General features: G+C 44.6%; 1 protein-coding gene across 6 annotated transcripts in view; it reads left to right on the plus strand.

Annotated features, from left to right (window-relative positions):
• CSMD2 (CUB and Sushi multiple domains 2) overlaps positions 1–21141 on the plus strand; it is a 283054-nt gene that overhangs the window by 57259 nt on the left and 204654 nt on the right. For all 6 annotated transcript variants that reach the window (XM_030504566.2, XM_030504567.2, XM_030504569.2 and 3 more), the window contains 2 exons: positions 14241–14435; positions 20761–20968. In XM_030504566.2, the coding sequence (XP_030360426.1) occupies positions 14241–14435; positions 20761–20968 (403 nt within the window). The remainder of the gene's footprint in view (positions 1–14240; positions 14436–20760; positions 20969–21141) is intronic.

A 21141-nucleotide genomic window follows, 5' to 3' on the forward strand; every position in this document is an offset into this window, starting at 1 on the left:
ACAGGCTGGGGCTGTCTCACCCCTGCAGTTATCAGCGCTGAGAGGTATTTTTATATTTAGCTCACACCAAAGCAGCCGAGTTGCAAGCGGGAGATAACATCCTGAACGTGCTCTCTGAGAGGTCATCTGCTTGCTTTGATCAGCTCCTGGCTGTTACTTTCTGCAGGCTGACACAGCTGCGATAGTCATTTGATTATTCTTGTTATTTGCATGAAAATTATAACTAGTTACTTGATAAAGCCACGGCGGCTGCCTCCTGCCCCAGGGGAGTGCTGTGCTCTGCTTTAGCTCTGAAACTTCACAGCAAGAGATCTCATCTGTGAGCATATAACAGAGTGGTTGGGCTTAGTCCACTTTGTTTCTCTCACCGGACTCTTCCCCCCACCCTCCCTGGCCATAGTTGATTGACAGACCAGGTCTTCAAAATCCGTTTCACTTGAAGGATTAACTCCTGGCTTTATACGCATTGGGTACAGCGGTTCTGATTTGACTTTGAGGTTTTTCTGCCTAGGAGTATCTCACAGCTACAGAGCTGGCTTGCTTTTGAAGTGGAGAGGTACCATCTACGTGGTCTTTGGCCAGGGTTGGGGGGGTCACCTGCTGAGCACATGTCGAGGAGATGCACTGAAATCCTTTTCTGTTCATTTTCAGCGCTGGTTTGGAGTTTTTCCTAGAGGTTCTAGCTGTTTCTTCCTAATCTTTCAGCTAGCTTTAAGGCCAAAACAGTTTAATGCACCACTTGTACTAAGATTAATAAAGGAATTTGCAATTCTAGCTATTAGCAGTGCTTTATGGCATTGGCGTGAATCCAGCTGTTTCTTCTCTGGGTTATATTTTCATATCCAGGTATTTCTGTATCGGGAAATACTGTGCCCAGATGACAAATCACATGCCATTGGTACGTTTCAGACTAGGAAAAATATGAGCTCATTCATTCAAAACAGATCTTTCTGCCAAAGAGATATAAATACACATTGGTTCTTCAATCTTGTGGCCTCCATTCTTGATAATAAGCAATTGAGAATGGAGGGTGGGGAATTTGGCAGTTCTGTTGTTGCCTCCATAAACAGCAGGGATGGAATGGCTGGATATTTTCAGCTTAGCACAAAAGCTGAAGAAAAGAAAGAGGGTGGGTATAAAAAGCATGAAAACATGAGTTCCAACTAATGCATTAGAGCTTGTTGCTGAGCATTTTTTCCTTGTTATTTCCGTCTGATGGTGTTTAAGATGAGTCTTTCAAATGCTTATTTATGTACGATGTAGCATCTGAGATGTAACTCGGGTACTTCTCTTGCAGGATTGATAACTTTCGCTGTGCCCTGTTTTGGGGTGCACGTGTGACAATGATATCTCCTACTTGTTTGATGAGGAACACATTAATTTCATGATTGTTTTGCCTTGGCCTTATGGAGGAGGAAAATTTGCAGGGTTTTTTTCTTTTTCGCTCTTGCTTTGCTTTCTATTTGTACTTGGTTCTGTGCTGTCTAAGCCAAGGTGATAGGTTTTAGTGACTGCATGTTCCGTTGCAGACCATCTGTAGCCGAAGACGCAAACGTCTGTCCATTTCTCTCTGAACGCGGGCTCAGCTCGTGGTTCAGCCTCCTCCAACACCTCTATCCTCTTCAGACCATTCCCTTCTTTCCTCAGCCTGAGCACTCGCTGCTGGAGCTTTCCTTTCAGCGCTGTGTCATTACATTCCATGGATTTTCACCTCCTGCAGACTAATCACTTCAGTGCTTGTGCTTCGTACTTGGCGAGAGCTCAGAAATGTCTGAGACCGAGCATTTGGAGTGATGCTGTATTTTGAGAGTAGATGCTGTAGTTTGGCATCAAGTGAATTCGTATTTTATATTAAAAATCACATAAGCCCCCTCATTGCGAGGAAAACAGACTGTATTTGAAGCACAAGATTTTCTCGAATACTAATGGAAGTAACATAAAGGTGATGCCAAAATTACCCTGTGAGTCTCTGAAAAGAGCAGTTTGTTCTATGTGCTGCGTCAGAAATCGCTGCATGTATGTTTTCCAGAGTGTCCTGGACAGAGATCCAGGTCCCAGACTCTCCCAAAATGAATCTTCCAGACATTATTATTTCTTTAATTCTGTAAACTAACACAGAGGAACATTTGTGCTAATTACAGTTTCTTACAATCGTTGATGTCGCTTTTATCCTGTTCCTCCCATGCAACCTCTCATCCTATAAAATTAGACCAGCCTGGCAGGAACATCCAGTGGGAGGAAAATGAGTTTGTGCTAGCATATTTCACATAGTAATCTCATTAGCAGTTGTGCTCTGTTGTGAATACATGACTGACTTGTCTGTACGTGCTTTCTTGATGCCTCTATCCAAACCCATCTTCCAGCACCTTCGTCTGCTGTTGTTTGAATGATGCCACGTGCGTGTTGGGGTTCTCCTGAGCTGGTAGCTTCGGGTGGCTGGTAGATATAAGAAAGTCAGTGGAAACAAAAACTTAATGGAAGTTTTCTTGTTCCATGTCCGTAATTATGTATGAGCAGATTCTCGGTGGGAAACCAGCTGTAATTTTGGTATTTCTTAGAAAAATCTCTGTTGCTGAAAGTGCATTGGACCAAAGCACAGCAAAGCCTGGAGCAACTTGTGTGTATAGAAATGATAGCTATTAATTCTCCCTGGAAATGTTTGTTTCAGGCTATAGTGCTGAAAGTAGACGGGTGTCTTGGATAAAAGACTATCCTAACCTTTTGTTTAGAAATCAAATTAAAATGAAAACTAAAAACTTTTGAGGGCTTGAAAAAGTGTGGTGTTAGTCTAGAGACTGTGTGTTGCGATGAAAGCTTATAGACTGTGCTACCTGTAAACAGATCTGCTTTATGGCATTTCTGGCATAAGTGAAGAATCCATTATCAGAAATCCCATGAGAACTGATGCTAAATAGACTTCCAGCCCAGCTGACCAGTCCCCTGAGCTGCAGGTAATGCCTAAATGATGCTTCGACCATATAAAATATTATATAAATGCCACATGATGTTAAGTTTTCTGTTTCTGTACTGCGGAATATATCCAATTTCACAAGAGCCTCAGGTAGCTTTCCGGTGCTAGGAGACTTTGTCATGGCTGGAATTGCAGCAGACAGCTGTCTGTAGTCATAGTGAGAGCAGAACGGAGCCATCGTCCGCCTGGGCCACCCCGCAGGGCTGTTGGGATGAGCTCAGCTCAGGTTCTGTATTCCGGGTCCAGATCTTCTGGGAGCTCCTCAGCGGGAGCTGCTTTGTCAGCAGGGGAGTTGGGGGGGGCAAAAGGAACAGAGGAAAAACTGGGTGTCAAATGAGATTTGAAGCCTTTGGTCGAGAGAAGTGATCTTCCAGTTGGAGGTGAAGATCTGGTAGAACTTAGTTTATCTTTTTGGAAGAATTTGGGTGCAGTGATTTGGAAAGGAGGGTGGGAGTTATGGGTGAAAGTGCTTGGCTGGCCTGCGGAGCAAGTACTCTGTAAGAACAAATAGTGTGAATTTACTTGCCTTTGAAAGATGAGAAATTGAGGTGGGATGGGGTGAATGGCAGCTGTAATTCCATGACTGAGGAAGTATCTTTATCCTTGCTTATGAAGTGCATTTTCATTTATATTCTTCAGTTGTTTAATCCATGTCTAGGCCTCTGTTGGTAACAAAACAGGAACAAGACAACGTGTGCTGTATTGGTGCTGTTACAGGCTGTAGAACTTGCTCCAGGGACTGCCCTTCCCAAATACCAGGGTTGGTAAGAAGGGAGACGCATCTTTTGTCTCTGTGGGAATTGCTTGATGAAGCTGGAATGTGCTATAGAACAATAGCAATTTCTTTCTGGTCTTGTAACGCATGATGTTGGTTTCCTTCTCTCCTGTGGCACAACATCCCTGGTGTCAGTAAAACCTTGCAGCATTTACAGAAGCAGGCGGGGGAATGTCTAAATGGCACTCAAAGTTTAGCAGTGGCTCTTCTTTAAGGAAGGTGTGCAGTGCAGCATCTCTTGTGGTCACAGCACCATAGAGCTTCTCATTTCAAGACAGTTTACAAGATGCTGAAGCTGCCTGGGAAATCTTCAAATGTTGCAGCGTAGAAATCTGCACTTAAAAGATGCTCTCGTGGAGGGGAACAAAGGCGTTGGCAGCGGGGAGTTCATTACTGAAAGGTTCCTTATATAACTTTCTCCTCTCTTTGTGCAACTTTTATAAAGTAAATCATGTCCCAAATGCCTTTTATGATGTCGGCAGGAGATGGAGCTGAGAAATAGCCATAATCCTGAATGTGCAGCAGTTGAGTCCAGCAGTTGCTTTGTGCTTTGTAAGAATGGGGAGGTTTAATCTGCAGCCAAAGTAGCCTTTCTTTCCGACTGCTCTGATCTTTAGCTTGCGTAAGACACAGCCTGCTGTGCCGCTTTGGAATTTATTTAATAGCTCGGTTGTTTGGACATGATTAAAAATATAATGAATGGAATGAAGCAGTAATAAGATGAACAGCTCATAAAGAGTTTTAGTCTAAAAATATCTGTTTCGGCTCAGCTAGTGTAGTGCAGGCTGTGGTGACAGTCACAGAGAAGTCCTCTACATGAATCTCTTGCAAGCTTTAGTGAGCTATTGCTGAGTATGAGGATTACGGGTCATCGTTGCGACTTTGTCTTTTACAATAGGCCCCATTTTTTTTCCACTCAGGTGTTTTCCCTCTGAGTGCCTGATGCATAACTCCAGAGGAAAGAGGGTTTACTTTTTATCTATTGAATTGCATCTCAGATAGATGCTGTGCAAATTCTTCTTCCCAATGGGGGCATTTGAAGGGGTTGAGTTTCCGTGCTTTGCCTGGATGTGCTTTGCCTGTTTGAAGGGTTCAGGAGCTGAAGGCTGTTTAGATTAAGATTTAGTGTTTTCTATTAAATAGCATCTGCAGTGGAGAATACAGTCTTGGGTGAGTGAACCTCTGCTTTCCCTGCTTCCCACCTGAAGTTAAAGTAGGGTTTGCATCTTTGCCCTTAGAGAGGGTGGACTTGTGTTGCATACGAAGAGTGTAATTAAAGAAACAGGGAAAAATGGAAGTGGACGGAAGTACTTCTGAGCTGTTTCATGTTAAATGCTTTTCTTCCTCGGTTATTTCCATGTGGGAACCTAACATGGTATTTGTGTGGTTACATTTGAACCCTCACTCTGTTCTTTCGCACTGTGGAGTTGTATTATCAAAGCCAAAACATTCACCTTTTGATATTGGTAGTGTGAAATCTAAGCAAGGCATAGGTTTGCCACATGGAGTGGAACAGGGTTCAGGCCAGTTGTGAGATCTTGAGACACCTTCCTTCTCAAGGGTCAGTCCCAGTTCCTTCCCTTTGCACAAAGGGGCTCTGAGGGTCCTGTGAAGCAAACCTGTATCCTGTTACCATGGCAACATTTATACAATAGGTGCCTCTTGTAGCATGTATGGATGGATGTTTTTCATTTGTAACATCTCTTTGCATCAATTCCTCATGTGTTTAAGGTCTCCTTGATGTATGATGTATGACCATGATACTAGATAGACCTTAAATGAGCATTTCTGGATATATAGGCCCAACCTTTGAGTAGAGCTTCCCAGTGTCTTGTCTGGGGAGAGAAGTTAAACAAGGTGAATTACTGCGATCTCACTGATGAGGAAAATGGAAGGACAGGGATGTTCATTTGTGATAAGTGGTCTCTCCAGGTTTCCCTGCAGTCCCCAGCTTGTCTTCCCCAGCTAGAAGATGGATTTTGTCTGGGAGAACTGGAGCTGTGTGCTCATGCTGCTGGTGGTGGTAACAGCTATCAGTTTTCCATCTCTGAAGGATGGCCAGCAGCCACTCGAATTGCAGAAGCGTTAAGTGCATGGCTGGACATTTCTCCCTCCCTCTCAAGTACCCGTGTCAGTGCAGAGGTCTCAGCAGGGACCGCTGGTGATGTGAACTGGCAGGGCTGCATGTGTCCCCGCAGGGCCTGGCAGCATATGAAGCAGCTCAGCCATGTCTTGTCTAGAAAGTGCATGAAATTACACCCACGTCCTTTGAGCCACATGCTCAGAAGAGACAGGCAAGTCACCTTCCCATTTAAATTCAAGATGTTTACTTCAAGTGACTAGTCTTTGTATCAGGGAAAAACTCACTTGAGGGGTGCAGTGTGTGCTTATTTAACATGCTTCAGTTCTGCATATGTGTGGTGATCCGCAGCATCCGCCTTTGAGTGCCAGACAAAGATTTGAAATCAGAGTAAGGTCCTTGAAATCAGAATAAGCTCTTGCTTTTGAATGTATTCAGGCATTGGGGAGATCCCATGTGGGGCTGAAACCTTGTTCTCTGAGATGAGTGCATGTAACTGCAGAGCTTGCAAAATTATGCTTGTGGCAAATTTTGCAAGATAGGCACCTGTGAATGCAGGAAACAGGACCGAGCCCTAGGCATGTTTTTATGACATAATTAGATCACTTTAGCTTTGTTTTCAGTGGAGGAGGATAAAATTACCTTCCAGGGGCTTTTTTTTTTTTTTAATCAGTTATGACCACAAATTAATATTGAATCCGTGGTGCTGGAAACAGAACCCACCTCATTGCTGCAGCAGCTCATGGGCTCTTCCGTGGCACCATCCTTGAAACGTATTTGCTTTCTGGTTATTGATAGGAGGTATCAGCACTGTGAGCTCAGCATTCCTGGTTGCTTTTACTATTGACTGCTCTACTCAGTGGCATAATATTTCATCTTTCCTGTTCTCAAGGGCGTTTCCCCAGATATCACTGGGATATCACTGATGAGTTAATGTACTGCTCTGTAAGGTTGGTGTCCCAGTTTGTCTGCAGCATTGGCAGTTACTGGTAGTGAGTAACCAAGCTTCCTAAAGAATCACAGAATGGTTTGGGTTGGAAGGGACCTTAGAGATCAACCCCAACCAGCCCTGTTCAACCCCAATATTTAGGTAGGATTATTGAGATGAGCTCTGAGGCAGAAGCGCTTCCCTGTGAGGGTGCTGAGGCGCTGGCACAGGGTGCCCAGAGGAGCTGTGGCTGCCCCATCCCTGGCAGTGTTCAAGGCCAGGTTGGACACAGGGGCTTGGAGCAACCTGCTCTAGTGGAAGGTAGGGGCGGGGGGTTGAACTGGATGAGCTTTAAGGTCACTTCAACCCAAACTGTTTTGTGATTCTATGAGTATCTAATCTAAATCTATCCTCTTTCAGTTTAAAGCCATTCCCACTTGTCCTGTCACAACATGCCCATGTAAAAAGAAGGTATAGAAAAGATAACTGTAAGAGGGAATAAATTAGAAGCTGCCCCTCCAAAGGCTCCTGAAAGCCAGGAACGAGGGGTAGGAGAGGTGTCTGGAAGCCATTAGAAGAAGGTGGAGCTGCCTGGCGCCAGTGCGGGCTCGGCAGGTCCCTGTGCTCAGATGCAGGGGTCGCACAGTGCTGCAGGTGAGACCTGAGGAGCACCAGCGTCCTGGGTTCCCAGCCAGCTCTGGCCCCAGGAGGGGTGCTGCCGCCCTGCAGTACCTGCTGCTGCCAGAGAAGCGGCTGGAACAACCAGGAGTGATATGTTGTGGTGAATGCCCTTCCTCTGCTGTGAAATATTTATTAAAACAGATGTAGTTGGCTACAGTTTCTGTTTCTGGCTCTCTATAGCTAGAGAGGATCAATAGGCAGATAAACAATGTGGTCTCTAAAGTTGGAAGTGGCTTTCTTTTTTAACCAGAACAAAGAGCATTGCCTGTCCAGGGACACTCTCCAGCACAACGCAGAGCGGATCAACACTGGCACCCAGTGTCTAGATAGAATCAGTTCAAACCTGGGTTCCCAAATCTGACACCCTTTTTTCACGCTGATGCCTTGGCTTTCAGTCTTGATGTGCACAACAGAGTGAGGTGCTTAATCTGCTATGGCAGCTGAACTCTCAGGGGCTGCAGTTTTAATTCTGCTTTCGTTTGGTTCCTGCAGTTGTCTTCTGGTGCTGATAACTACTGCAGTGTTGCTTTTCTTGGCTTGTCTTTTATGTTACAAAAAGGTGCAGGCCTTTGTTTCCCATGGAATGGTTAACCTTAGCTCAGGGAGGAAGAAAGAAAAGAAATGTAAAACCACCCTCCTCCCCAGGGAAGTTTTTTCAAGTTATTCTGCAGCTGTTAAATGCCAGTTCAATGAAGCCTTTAAACATACACTTAAATCCATTCCTGCTAAGCAAAACACTTAACCACCTACTTTAATTTAAGTTTGTGTTCGAGTGTTGTGGCACTGAAAAGCGGCAGGACTGGAGCATGTTCACAAAGATAAGCACATTCTCAAGTGCCTCGCTGATTAGGTTCCTGATGCAGGAGAGCATCCCAGGTTGGGATGGTATGTGGGGACCACTGGCTCTGGAAACGAAGCATCTGTTGGCGTCTGAGTGTCTGCCAGCACAACCATGTTCTTTAGGGCCCAGCGAAAGATCTCTGCAGCCAGGGTCAGTGTCTGGATCTTTGTTCTAGCCAGGCTTCCTCTACTGCACTCAGCAAGGAGTGACCTTCATTTGAAAGTATAAATAGTGACTGGCATAAAGTCCCAAATAGGAAGGATCCCTGCTCAGTGCATCTCTGAAGGTACACAGGATTGTTGCTGTATCTCCCAGGATCTTTCTGCTTTTATGTTTTAAGTCTCTTTTGTAGTGGGATGACTAAATCAAATCTAAATTCTCTCTTGGCTTGCCTGGTACTCGGGGAAGTTGCACTGAAGTTGCTGTAGCACATTCCAGGAAGGTAAATTGAAAATTGAACATGAATTTCCAAGAGAGCCCTAGAATACTACCACAAAAAAGATGGATGATGAACCATTCTGGCCTGTTATTATCCAAAAATAACTGTCTAGCTGCTTTTTAGCGAACAAAGAAATATTAGAGGAGAAAAAATAGGTTTCCATCCAGCTTTATCTCTGTTGGCTGTCCTGGAAACAAATCATGACATAAAAAAGGATAAAATGAAATGAAAAAGATAGCATTTATTTCCTTTTCTGTAGCACACATTGGACACTTGCTTATTCTGAAGGTTAAAAATCTTCTGAACTAAAGCAGATCTCACTAAAACCCTGGCGAAAGCTATTAGGGAGTCATGGAGTATCCCTCTGGTACTTGGCCCAACAGTTATGGATGAAGAGGGAGAAGAAATTGGTCCATGTGGATCTCCCCTTGCCACTGGAGCTCACACTGTGCTGGCCAGAGGTGCACTGTCCACATCGTGCATGGGGGTCTGGTCGAGGTTTGAAGCAGTGATGGAAATAGATTCTCCTTCAAGAATGTGTTTCTCTCCTTGAATTTCTAGGAAGGTAACAAATACAGTGCAGTGACATCCTGCCGGGCTCAGCCCAGCCTGGATCTGTGGCAGAAGGGACCTTTGATTCCCTTGGATGTCTTGGCTTCCACCCCCTATAGTTTCAGGAAGTGCAGGAGAACTGAGAGAAGGGTTAAACAAAGCATAGTGGAGGCTGATTTGGAGATGAGTGTGCAGTGATGGCTGAGCCAAGTAGTTTAGGTCAGTGGTTTTGTTATTTTGCTTGGTCTGGGTAGCATCCTTTCATTGGGATTTATAAATTATTCCTGCTGTAATAACAGTATTGAGGAGCTGGAAGTGCCTGCCCTGGCATGGCTTGCTTGCTTTCCTCACTGGTTTTTTATTCGGAATGAAAATTAGTTGGGAATGAGGAGATAATGTATGGCCTCATATCATAAAATTGCACTCCTTGATAAGATTTCAAGGTTAGAACAATGATAGCACTGAAATATCTGTTGTAAACTACCATAGATAATTCAAGCAATAAACCAGCTTCTTTTAGCTATGTAAATAGGGTAATAGACTGAAATGCAGGATCTGGATGTATTAAACGTAGAGGTTATTTTATATTTGAACAATATAAACAGATAAAATGGAGCTGAAAATTAATTTGAATAGGAAACAGGGAAGATTTCTCTTTGGAATGGTGAGCCAGCGAGGGATGGGTTGGAGTTCGCTTTGTTTGAAAGTCCCTGAGCTGCTGAAGGTAGGAAGCTATCAGTGTGATGAGCCAAACGAGAACCATTTCTCTGCCTCTTTTCCTCTTTTTCTCCTGACAAAAAGAGCGATGGGGTTTGGGGAGAGGCTGATGTAATTAGGCTGAATGCGTGGTGATGGTGGGATGCTGTCCAAGGGTGTGTTGAGTCACATCTAATGACTTCAAAACTACTAATTAATTTCGAATGAACTGGAACGAGGAGACGCAGCTTGACAAGAACTGGGGTTTGAAAGCTCATGTTGGAAACTGCCAGTGTAGTGATCCTGGGCAAGGGGATGAGGAAAGAGTGGAACAGCCTGGTGAGCCTGTTGGAAAGGGCAGAAAGAAATGGGGACAAAAAGATAAAGTCAGGGAGTGGAATGAAGCTTCTGGTGCAGATCAGTTCTGGTAGCTCTGAGCTACTTGTTAGCAGCTCACAGGAATGGATGGTGGAAACTCCTCAAGTCTGTCATTTCCATTTCCAATTTGTTCAGTTCATTTTCAAGCAACATACTGAAATCTGTGAGGCACCTCTGGTCTTGCACTAACACATCAGGATCCATGAGGGAAACACATCTTCACTGCTCTATAAAAGCTCCGCAGCTTGCAAGGTCTTGGATGATGCTCTCAGGGTGAGATGAAGGGTAAGAGATAAATCAGTGGAGCATGTGTGGGTTTGAAAGGATGGGACAAAAGGGGCCCAAACTGAAAGGCAAGAGATAAAAAAAGCAGAGCAAATTTGGAGCAGAAGGGTGTTAAGTTGGGCAGAGGTTCGTCTTGTTGCCCTATAGGTGTCTTTTTGACTAGTAAGTGGATTTGAAGGATAGATTGAAAACTGCAGAAGGTGGGAAAGCTCTAGGTTTTGGTGGGTTTTCCATGTCCTGGCACTTCATAGTTTCTTACTGAAAAGATGCCACTTCTGCCTTGTTCTCAGATCATCCCCTCTCACATTACCTCTTGAGACAGTTGTAGTGCTCACCAGTCTCCTTTCCAGAGGTTCTGGTCTGGCTCCGTTTGTGCTGGCAGTTAACACCGTGATTATGGTTCTTTCACTGTGTCATCTTGAAGTGAGGTCTCCAGGGCAGTATATCTGAATAGCACTTGGGACGGTGATGTTTGAGGTACACTGAAGACCTCTCCAGGTGCAACTGCAATAGAATAATCCTATTTCCTCTGCCATAAAATAACAGTTTGGCAGCTACTCAAATCAAGACAAATGAAATAAACTGCTCTAAATTCATCATGGAAAGAAACAGACCTAGCTACGAAATGACTAACAGGACCTTCTATTCATCTGTACAAATCTGGTGTGTGGCTGCATTCATTTCCATACAATCACTGGAAAATATTATGTTGATTGCTGGGAACAGATCTTTTATGGGGAGGAAAAAAATCCATGCTACTAATCTACAGTGGAATTGGTAAATGGGTAAGACAAAGCTTTAATAATATTATTCTGTGCGACATCTGATGTAAATAATACAGTTCTATTAATCTCTCAAGCAATCAGAGTCTGGCTGTTAGAGGCAGCCAAGTATGAGCAATAGTATTATCTCTTCTCAGGAACGTTGGAGCAGAATCACAAATCCGTTGCTGTGAAAGCGGTTGCTGCACCAGCTCAGGGAGTCACACTCAGCGGTGAAGCAGGGCACGGGCTGCCTGTGCTGGGTTGGGGTTCAGGAGGACATCTCCAGAGTCTGCACCCCAGCTCTTTGGACTCCCCCTTGCAGCCGGTCTGTGGGAGGGCTTTTGGGAAGCCATGGTTTCGCAGGAAGCATGGTTATTCTGTCCTTTGACTCTTCTCCATCCCCCCACAGGGAAGGTGAACTCCATCAGCTTGTGTTCGGGGCTGACCAAATCCATCTTCTGCTCAAGTGCCGCAGGGGCATCCTCCTGTGGGCAGCTCTGCTGCTTGTGCTGAACCTGGCTCTGCATGTAGCACCAGCCTCTTCGGAAGCAGTTCTTTCGGTCCATGAGGCAGCAGCTTGAACAAGTGTTTGTCCTCTGTAGATGTGCCTTGGTGGTTTCTTTTAAGTCAAAATAAAGATAAACCCCAGTGCTCACTGGCTCCTGCAGCAGCCTCACTGAATCCAAAGCAATCCAGGAGTTAATCTTGCTCCCCCTAGAAGCACGTGTGTGTTGGCTGTCCTGTAACAAGATATTAGTTAAGGCAGCCAAATGAAGCAGAATTTTTAAATGAGAGCCTGGTTTTTTTGAGTGTGATTGGAGGATAGCATTGCAGGTCAGGGTTGTCTGATTCCTCACAGTTCGTTAAGTAGAGAGCAGCGAGTGTTAGAGATTGACTTTTAAAAATGATAGATTTTTATTTATAGTGAAGTTCTAGTCATTAATTTTAAAGGATGGAAGCATAAAGCAGGAATGGGTTCTCTTTAAAAAAAAAAAATGACATGGGTAATTTAATTAAATTGGGGTTTGGAGTCTCATTACAGAAAACGAAACATTATTTCTACACTGCTTTTCAACCCATCTCATGTATTTGATAGCATCCCCCCTTACAAAACCTGCACAGAAATAGTAACGACCATGTGAAAGTTGCTGCTGAACTTCCCAGCTCCAGGTGCTTTGTGCAAGGATGTAAATAGTGTTTTGGGGCAGGGAGTAAGGGAAGGAGTCTCGTCTGTTGGAACTTGTGCCTGTGGAAGGTGGCCTGGGGAGACCAGCGCTGTGTCCTGGGGGTGCTGACTGTGCTCTCCTGGGCCGCTCCTCTGCACGCAATGGGTGCTGAGAGCCTGGGGTTACAGCAGAAATAAAAAGCAGCTGAAGCAATGCAGGAGTCGAGATGTATGCACCATTAAAATTAATGAAGTTTAAGGTGGTAGGATTGCATTTAATCTGAAAGTGGGTTAACTAGCAAACAAAGTGGTCTGGCTGGATGCAGCCTAATCCTATATTCATTACAGATTAGACTGTAATTTCCCTTGCTGTGAGGGATGCTGTCTGTGTGCCTGCCCTAGGGAGCACTCTCAGGGCACTAGGACTCACCCTGAGGAGGCAGCTGGGGCTGCTGGTGGAGGGAGATAGAACGGGGAATGTTCCAGTCTCGATCCCGTAACCCTGAAGCACTGTCCCCCAGCAGGACAGAAAGGTAAAAGGTAGCGTCTTTACATCGCTTAGTCTTAGGGATTTATGCTTCATTTCACATGCTTACACACAGTTTTGGTTGTATTTTATTCTGCTGCATGCTGTCTACACTAGCATATCATTTTCCTTTTAATCTTCCTCTTTTCCTTGGCAGAGCTGCAGACGAAACCTCCCTTTGCTCATAGGAATTCATCTGGTTTTGTTCATGCCCCTGACAAAATTGTTTCCAATGAGAAACCATCACTCAGCTTTGAATGACCATGTTTTCCTTCCTCTGATGTTTCAGCCTTAATGAAAAAGAACTACAATACAAGATGCTGCAGTTGGGCCTGATTCAAATTTGATCATGTCATTCCTAGGCTTGGTTGTCCTTATTGGGTTTTGTATTGGGCTTCAAACCTGTGATTTGAGTGAATCTTTTGGGAGTGGCTTATGGAAACCTATAGAGTTTTATTTAAATTCTCTGAAACTGCTGTAAGAGGCATTGGTTAAGGATTTACCTGCACTTTAGCTGTAACTTCACCACTTTATGTTCAAGTATCCTATATTCTTTCCAGCGCAGCCTATTGTTGGACTGTATTTTGCCTTCAGTGGAGCTGGGTCCATTCTTCAGAGTCTGGTTTGATGCGTATGTGTGAAATCCAGATTAAACCCACAGTGCAATGAAGTTTAAATCCTGGTGGGCTGAAATGCTGCTCGTTTGCCTAGGCAATAGCAGAACCTGTAGTTAGCAACTGTATTCTGTGTGGTTCTAAGGTATAACAAGCTCTGCTTACATTGCACATTGAGGTGCCCCACAAAGGTTGAGTGAGAAACAGGAATTCCAATCAGCTGCAGTTGTGTTAAATAGAACTGCAGGGGGCAGAGGGAAGAGGGAGCCTTTGGTTTAGGAACTTTGGTCAGGAAATTAGATCTTGCTTCTGACTCAGTAGCTTGGGGAGTGATTTTTGCTTCCTTGGTAGAAATGGGACTTAAATGTTAATGGCAATTGGCCTAATGAATGCTGGTGCAATCCAGTGGGGTGAATTTTGCGGTTATTTCCTCTTCACATTTTAAGTGATGTATTTGCTGTGAGATGAGACTTCACTTGGGATTCTTCACCTGACAGTTCAGTTCCAAAGCACCGTCTCTAACCAGAAACAACTTTCTTTGGCAGTTCTACCAAGTCATACGTGCGGAAATCCAGGAAGGCTGCAGAACGGGATTCAGCAAGGGACAACGTTCAGCATTGGGGACAAAGTGAGATACAGCTGTAATCCAGGCTTCTTCTTGGAAGGACATGCCTTGCTCACGTGCCAGGCCAATTCGGAAAACAGTGCCTCCTGGGATTTTCCTCTCCCCTTCTGCAGAGGTAAAGTGAATTCTCTTCGTCTGGAACAAGCCACAGTGAACCAGGATTTAATGAGCTATTTGGGGGTGGGAAAAACTTCATGGACTGTAAGCTTGATGTAAAAGACTTGAAACTAAATGTGATGTAGTTAATGTTGAGGTTCCTTTTTACTGAATTCCTTAAAGTTGCCAGGGTTTGTGTGAGTAATAGGAAGGCTGCGAAGTGCTTGATGTGTTCAAAATGCTGCACAGCTACTTTAACTTCAGTTTCTTTATTTCTTTTCTAACTTCATTTTCAGAATTGGCCCATCCCTGGCAGTGTTCAAGGCCAGGTTGGACACAGGGGCTTGGAGCAACCTGCTCTAGTGGAAGGTGTCCCTGCCCGTGGCAGGGGTTGGAACTGGATGAGCTTTAAGGTCCCTTCCAACACAAACCAGTCTGGGATTCTTTGTCTAAAGTCTATGTAGGGAGAGGGAAGCAGGAATAGCATCCATAAGATAAAGCACCTTCCTAAGACCATGCAGGTTTTCTAGCTCAAATACTAGAAAATGAAGTGGGTTTTCTGCTTTCTGCAGTGTCAGGCTGGCTTTCCTCGTGGCACATTCCACGGTGATTGTGGTGCTTTGCCTGTGCAGAGCACTGGTGGGCTGCGGCTGCAGCCTCGGACATGGGATGCTGTATGGAGGTGAAATCTGGCCGTGGTTGAAGGGGTTGGCCAGCTCTCCTTACAAGCCCTTTTGGGTTGGGAAGCTTAGATTCCTTGACCAGGATAGAGATCTTGCTAATCCTCTGAGGTGACAAGGAACTAGAGAGTCTGTAAATATACAAGTGTTGGTGGTGTTATACCAAAACAGTTGCTGCTGTTTGAAGTCTTTTCCCCTCAATTCCTTGTGTACCTCAGCAGAGCATCTTACATTGATTCTTTTTATTGACTCTGCTTGTGCAATCAATCAGGAGTTCTAAGCTGTAGTATAAATCTTGAATTTAAAGCAAGCAAATATTGTTTGCTTGGTGTGTTTTTAATGCTTGCTTGAATTGGTTACACAGCAGTAATCATAAACCAGTCTGTGATTCTGGGTTGGAAGGGACCTTAAAGCTCATCCAGTCCCAACCCCTGCCACGGGCAGGGACACCTTCCACTAGAGCACGTTGCTCCAAGCCCCTGTGTCCAACCTGGCCTTGAACACTGCCAGGGATGGGGCAGCCACAGCTTCTCTGGGCACCCTGTGCCAGCGCCTCAGCACCCTCACAGGGAAGAGCTTCTGCCTCAGAGCTCATCTCAATCTCCCCTCTGGCAGGTTAAAGCCATTCCCCTTGGCCTGTCCCTACAGGCCCTGTGAAAACTGATGCCCCAGAGCCCCCAGTGATGGTGGGTTCTGATACACTTCAGAATAGAGGAATGTTCAAATCTACGGTGTTTGCATCAGTGCTGTGGGAATTGCTCTGATGGCAGTAAAATATGCACTTGTTCAGGTGCATTGTGTGGCAAAGTGCCTGCAGGGTCCTGGAGGTGGCTGCTCCTTTTTCATAGATCTGGTCCCAATCCTTCAGGACTTTACCTCAGGTAAAACTTGCAAGGCGTTTTTTGGCATCAGGAACCAGAAATCTTCTTGTGTAACATTTATATCTAGTTCCAGGAAAGTAGAAAGCAGCAAAGACAGTCTGCAAATGAACTTGCTAAATTAGAAAATCAGCTGAACTCCTTCCACCAGCAGTAGGCTTTCAGCAGTCAGACGTTTGAGCTTAGCTGATAAACAGACTTTAGTTGGATAAACAGGCTTTAGTTGTTGCAAGGGGCAAAAGGATTTGCATACTGACAGCTTTATGCCACCTTCTGCAGGGAAAATAATGGTTTCAGAGCTCTTGCCTGAAGAAGGATATAGATATCACTGAGAAAAGGCCTTTGTGGTCTTTGTAGCTTATAATTAATATTATTACTAATGTAATATTGGCTTACTTGTGATTGTCACCTGGAAGTTTATTAAATTCTTTAGTGCATGTTCTTTTATTTTCTAATATACTTTGGGGATGGGTCATGCTGGTGGGTCAGATCCTGACAAATGAAGATGAGAAGTGTCCCTTAGCACTGATGTTAAAATCCCAGGAGCTGCTTTGGGAATAAGTAGACTTGGCTAATGTCACTGCCAAGGCCAATGTTTCATCTGGGGACTCTGCCTTTTCCTCCTTCCCCTCCTCTCCACTATAATGGTGAGATAAGGGTTGAAAACAGTGCAGGTTTTTACCATGCTGATCAATACCCTCTTCTGGTTTCATTTTACTCTTCTCTTTGTGCTTGTCTTCTGCTTTGTAACATCCTTTTCTATGTGTAAGTGGCCTTGTCTCTGTTTCAGTCTTCATGCACTGAAATAATTGAAGATGCAAAGAAATGCATGGCAGAAAAGAGTAAGAAACAAAGGTGTTAGGGAGGATGTGCCATGACAGTGACTCTTTGAAGGAGTGCTGTGGCTCGGCTGCTTTTTCTGCAGAGGATTGGTCTGCACTCCCTTTACTCAACACTCAGTTAATACAGTTGAGTTTTTATAAAGGACAAGTGTAACCTCAGTGAGAAAGGAAAGTAGGAAGGAATTCCAGATGCAGAAAGAATGGCTTGGTGAGATGTGTCTGTGCAGAGCCAGTGAGTAACTGGTGCTACAGCTCGCCAGTGGCTTTGAAAGCACAGTTACATCAAAATTGATTCTTGTACTCTGAGCTAAGAGAGACTATAAATTCAGTCTGCACAGACTCTGCTCTGGTGAGTTATGTTTCTTGCTTACGTGGCAGGAAGGATTAAACGGCAGTGATCTCATTCAGGGAGCACCCAAGCAGCAGCAGATGACATCTCCATGCTGGTCTGTGAAGCAGGCACTGGGTGCTTCAGCTGTGGCTGCCCAGAGGAGCAGCTTGGCTGTGCCTGGTAGACCATGTGTAACTCAGATATGCCTCGAGGACTGAAAGTCCTCAGCACGTCTGGGTCAGACTGTAAAGTCTGGACTAAGCTGACACTTATCCCGTCTCTACAATGCATGTCAGAAATACCCGGAATGGTTTCCTCACTGCATTTTGTGTGGTTTTACATGCTTTTTGTCCAGTTATTCTGTATGCACAGAGTGAAATGAGGCCTCGAACTTAATCTGAATGGGGCTTTAAGCAGAGTCCTACAAGCCTAGCTGTATTTTTATCTTGACAGTTGGCATGCTGGAGGCAAAACCCCAGCAGTCATGGAATGCTGCTTCTGTTCTGCTGTAGCCACAGAAGGAACAACCCTCACCTGGGTCTGTTTGTTTCAAATAAAGCAAAGTGGTTCATTTGAAACGCTCAAAAAATATCTGGAAACATCCGAAGCTGTTTTGTAACGCACCTTCACGCATGTGGAGAGAAGCCTTGCCCAGATTGCTTGCTGAATTTAAGTAGAGCTGATAGGTTTGTGATTGTGGCAGGCAGCTGAGTGCAGATCCAGTAAGCCAGCTGAACAGTTGAGTGCTTGCAAAGCTACATTTTAAGCATATCAAATATGTATAATCTCATTAAAAGTGGTCTGTCTTACTAGAACTCAAACAGCTGCTTAGACTGCACTGTGCCCAGAGTAATTGAAGGGCTGTTCAGGAAGATTGTAGAAGATTTTAAAAGCTGTTTAAATAGTAACAACCTCTACAAAATTAGCAAGTGTCTATTTGGCAGTGGATGGGAAGGGAATGAGTTTTCCATTGAATATCTTTTGCAATGAAAAATTTTCAAAGAATTTAAATTAAAACCTTTCCTTTTACTAATAAAAATGAGAAGGCCCAACCCAGCAGACTGCTCTATGTCCTCTGCTGCTGCAGGTTAGCTTAGTCATGTGAAAAGTCCCCTTGTTTAAAATGTTTAACATATCAGTGAGTCTAAATTCTTGAGCATATTTTCCATCCCCTCCTGTGTTCTTTCTAGTACAAGAACAACTTTAAGTTACCAGATCCAGACCCCCCACAGTACACGTGGCTGAGAACTTGCCGATAGGAGTTGCTTCTTCCAGATCCTCATTGCCTTTGCTCTTGGGTGTGTTGAGTTTAAGGGTTCTCTGTAGACCTGAGCTGCCCATATCCATGCTCATAGTGAGAAGCAAGTGTTAGGCCCAGAGCATCTGTGCCCTTGAACATGGAGTTTGCCTGCAGAGGCTGGATTGCTTGCAGATGTTTCATGGTAGGTTTGCAGGACCTTACTGCAGAGGTTCTTTGAATGGCTGCCTAGGGCCAGGCAGGCAACAGTAATGTTTGACATGTTCTGTAGGAGATAACTGCCCCTTTGGAGGAAAGTCTGTCTTCAGAATAAATTGCTTATTCAGATACCTGTGCCTTGTTGAAGCAGGTAATGACCTTGCTCCTGCTTTGCCTGTCTTGCCGCTGGGCACGTGATCTGGGAGTGCACTTGGTGAAGAATCTTTTCTGCATCTATTTCTTTCTAGTGTCTGCAGGGGCATTTGTTCGTGAGAAATTAGATTTGAACATTCCAGTAAACTGGTGAATTGTGCTTATCTCCTTTGGCTGGAATCCATTCGTCCTCTAAAAAGCATTTTCATTCTGCCTGTCGGGGGGAGGCGTTTGGAAGAAGCCCTTTCACTGCTTGCATGGACTTTCTTTGGAGCTCCTGCTGTCAATCTAGTGTATGATGCATTGAAGTTTTCTGGGTTTTCTGGTGCTCGGACTAGATGAGAGATCTTTCAGCCTAAATTGATGATTCTTACTGGACTTCAGTGTCTGTGAATAACTTTAATTCACTGACAATACAATTGCAGCAGATGGATAACTTTGTAGTAGAGCATTGAGTTGGGATTTCAGTGGCCTTTTTCAGTCCTGGTTTTGGCTGCCAGAATGGCCCAGAAGCAGTTTTGTAGCTGCCTGCATATCTGGGGTGTTTTAAGCATATTTTTTCCTGCTTGCTGTGAGCTCTGCATGTGCCATCCCAGTCAGCACAGAAGCAGTTGCAAAGGGCCATGGTCCCCACCAGGGCTTGGAGGTGCCTTCACCTCTAAGACTTCTCATTCTGCTGGTTCGGGTAGCTGCATGCCCTGGAGAGCAGATGGCCAGGAGAAGAAGTTGGCGTGTGTTTGTCTTACTTTGTCTTTCAAGTTCCATGAGTTTGAGGGTGCAAGTTTCAGCTCCGCTGATAAACCCCACTGGCAGTGCAAGACACTAATGCCTGGAAAGGTCTAAAACCTGAAGGACCCTCCTGCAGGATTGTCTTGCCCTTTCCCTAGGTGCCAGTGACCTCATTGCACTTAATGAATGTTCTCCCCTGTATTACATTTCAGTTTGGAGGGGGTTGTTTTAAAAATAGGTTGTAATGAAAATAAATGTGATGTAAAGCCCCAAGCTCCTTGACTAAAGCATCTGAAATGCTGCTCTGTAACATGTTGTAAAGTTAACAGGCTTTTCCTAGCAGCGTTCCAAAGAAATGCGGAGCTGATGCTGCTGTGTATGAGAGGAATGAGCTGCCCAAATGAATTCCTGGGTTTCCTTTATCTTCCTGCCCATGTTTTCTTGAGATCCCCCTCTGTTAATTGCTCCTGCTGGTAAAATTCAGGTTGTTAAAATGAAAGAAATGTTAAAACCTGCAGCAAACAGGAGATCCAGTATGTGACCGGGAAGTGTCACTGCTGTATTGCTGAGCAAGGAGTTATGCTTTTACCACTGATTTTAGTAAGAACATAGAAAGAAATCAGAGCAAATAAAGATGTGTAAGGCAGGTGTGTGGGATACTCCACTCCTTTTCTGTTAGATTTCTATTAAATAACATACTGTACTCCCAGTCCTGTTGTCCCAACCCTTGGGGTGTTGGTGTTGCTAGTGAAGGTACCAAGATCTGTCTGGGTTGGAACCCAACCTCTCTCCTCACTGTGACAGTTTTCACATATCTGTAAATCCCTTCTTGGTCATTGAATTCCTGGTGTTTTTCCTCCTGCTTGGATGGCTACACAGATGGGAGGGAAAACAGAACAGAAAACACCTCAGCAGGAATAAGGGATGGAACAGAAAACTCGGGCAAAAACACGTGTGGAAGTAGCGTCCTGGCAGTGAGACACGTTAGGCTGAGAACCATCAGAAGCTCTGTCAGTTAGGGTGTTTAAAATTAAACTGAACAAATCCTTAGTAAGCGTGTGGTGGGGAATAAGCTGGTACTTGCCAGGAGACACTGGCTGACCTGATTGGATTTTGCATTCCCAACATCTTTGTGTCTTAATAGTGTGTAGTAAAACACATCCCGACAAATGCGATAGGGCTTTTAAAGCTTTGATTTGATTTGGGCTTATTCTTTTTTGATGTTCTGCTTTATGCATTTCTGCAATATCTGATCAACTCACACTCTGTTTCCAGCTGATGATGCCTGCGGAGGGACTTTGCGGGGACAGAGCGGGATTATCTCAAGCCCTCATTTTCCTTTGGAGTATGGCAATAATGCAGACTGCACGTGGACTATTCTCGCTGAACCTGGAGACACTATTGCTCTGGTTTTCATGGATTTTCAGCTGGAAGATGGATATGATGTTTTAGAAGTTGCTGGAACAGAGGGATCTTCGCTCTGGTAAGTTACTGCTGCCCACAGTTCACTGCGGTCTGTGCAGTCATGTAGTACCTGCTGATGTTTTGTGTGTGCAGATACAAACGTTATAGCCTGTTCAGAGTGAAGAGAGTTTGTGCCTGAAGGAGGGCCGTTCCCTGTTATTTCCAGTCACAGGTCGTAGCTGCTTCCTTCTA

Source organism: Strigops habroptila, chromosome 12, assembly GCF_004027225.2.
Source record: "Strigops habroptila isolate Jane chromosome 12, bStrHab1.2.pri, whole genome shotgun sequence".
In the NCBI taxonomy this organism is placed as follows: Eukaryota; Metazoa; Chordata; class Aves; order Psittaciformes; family Psittacidae; genus Strigops; species Strigops habroptila.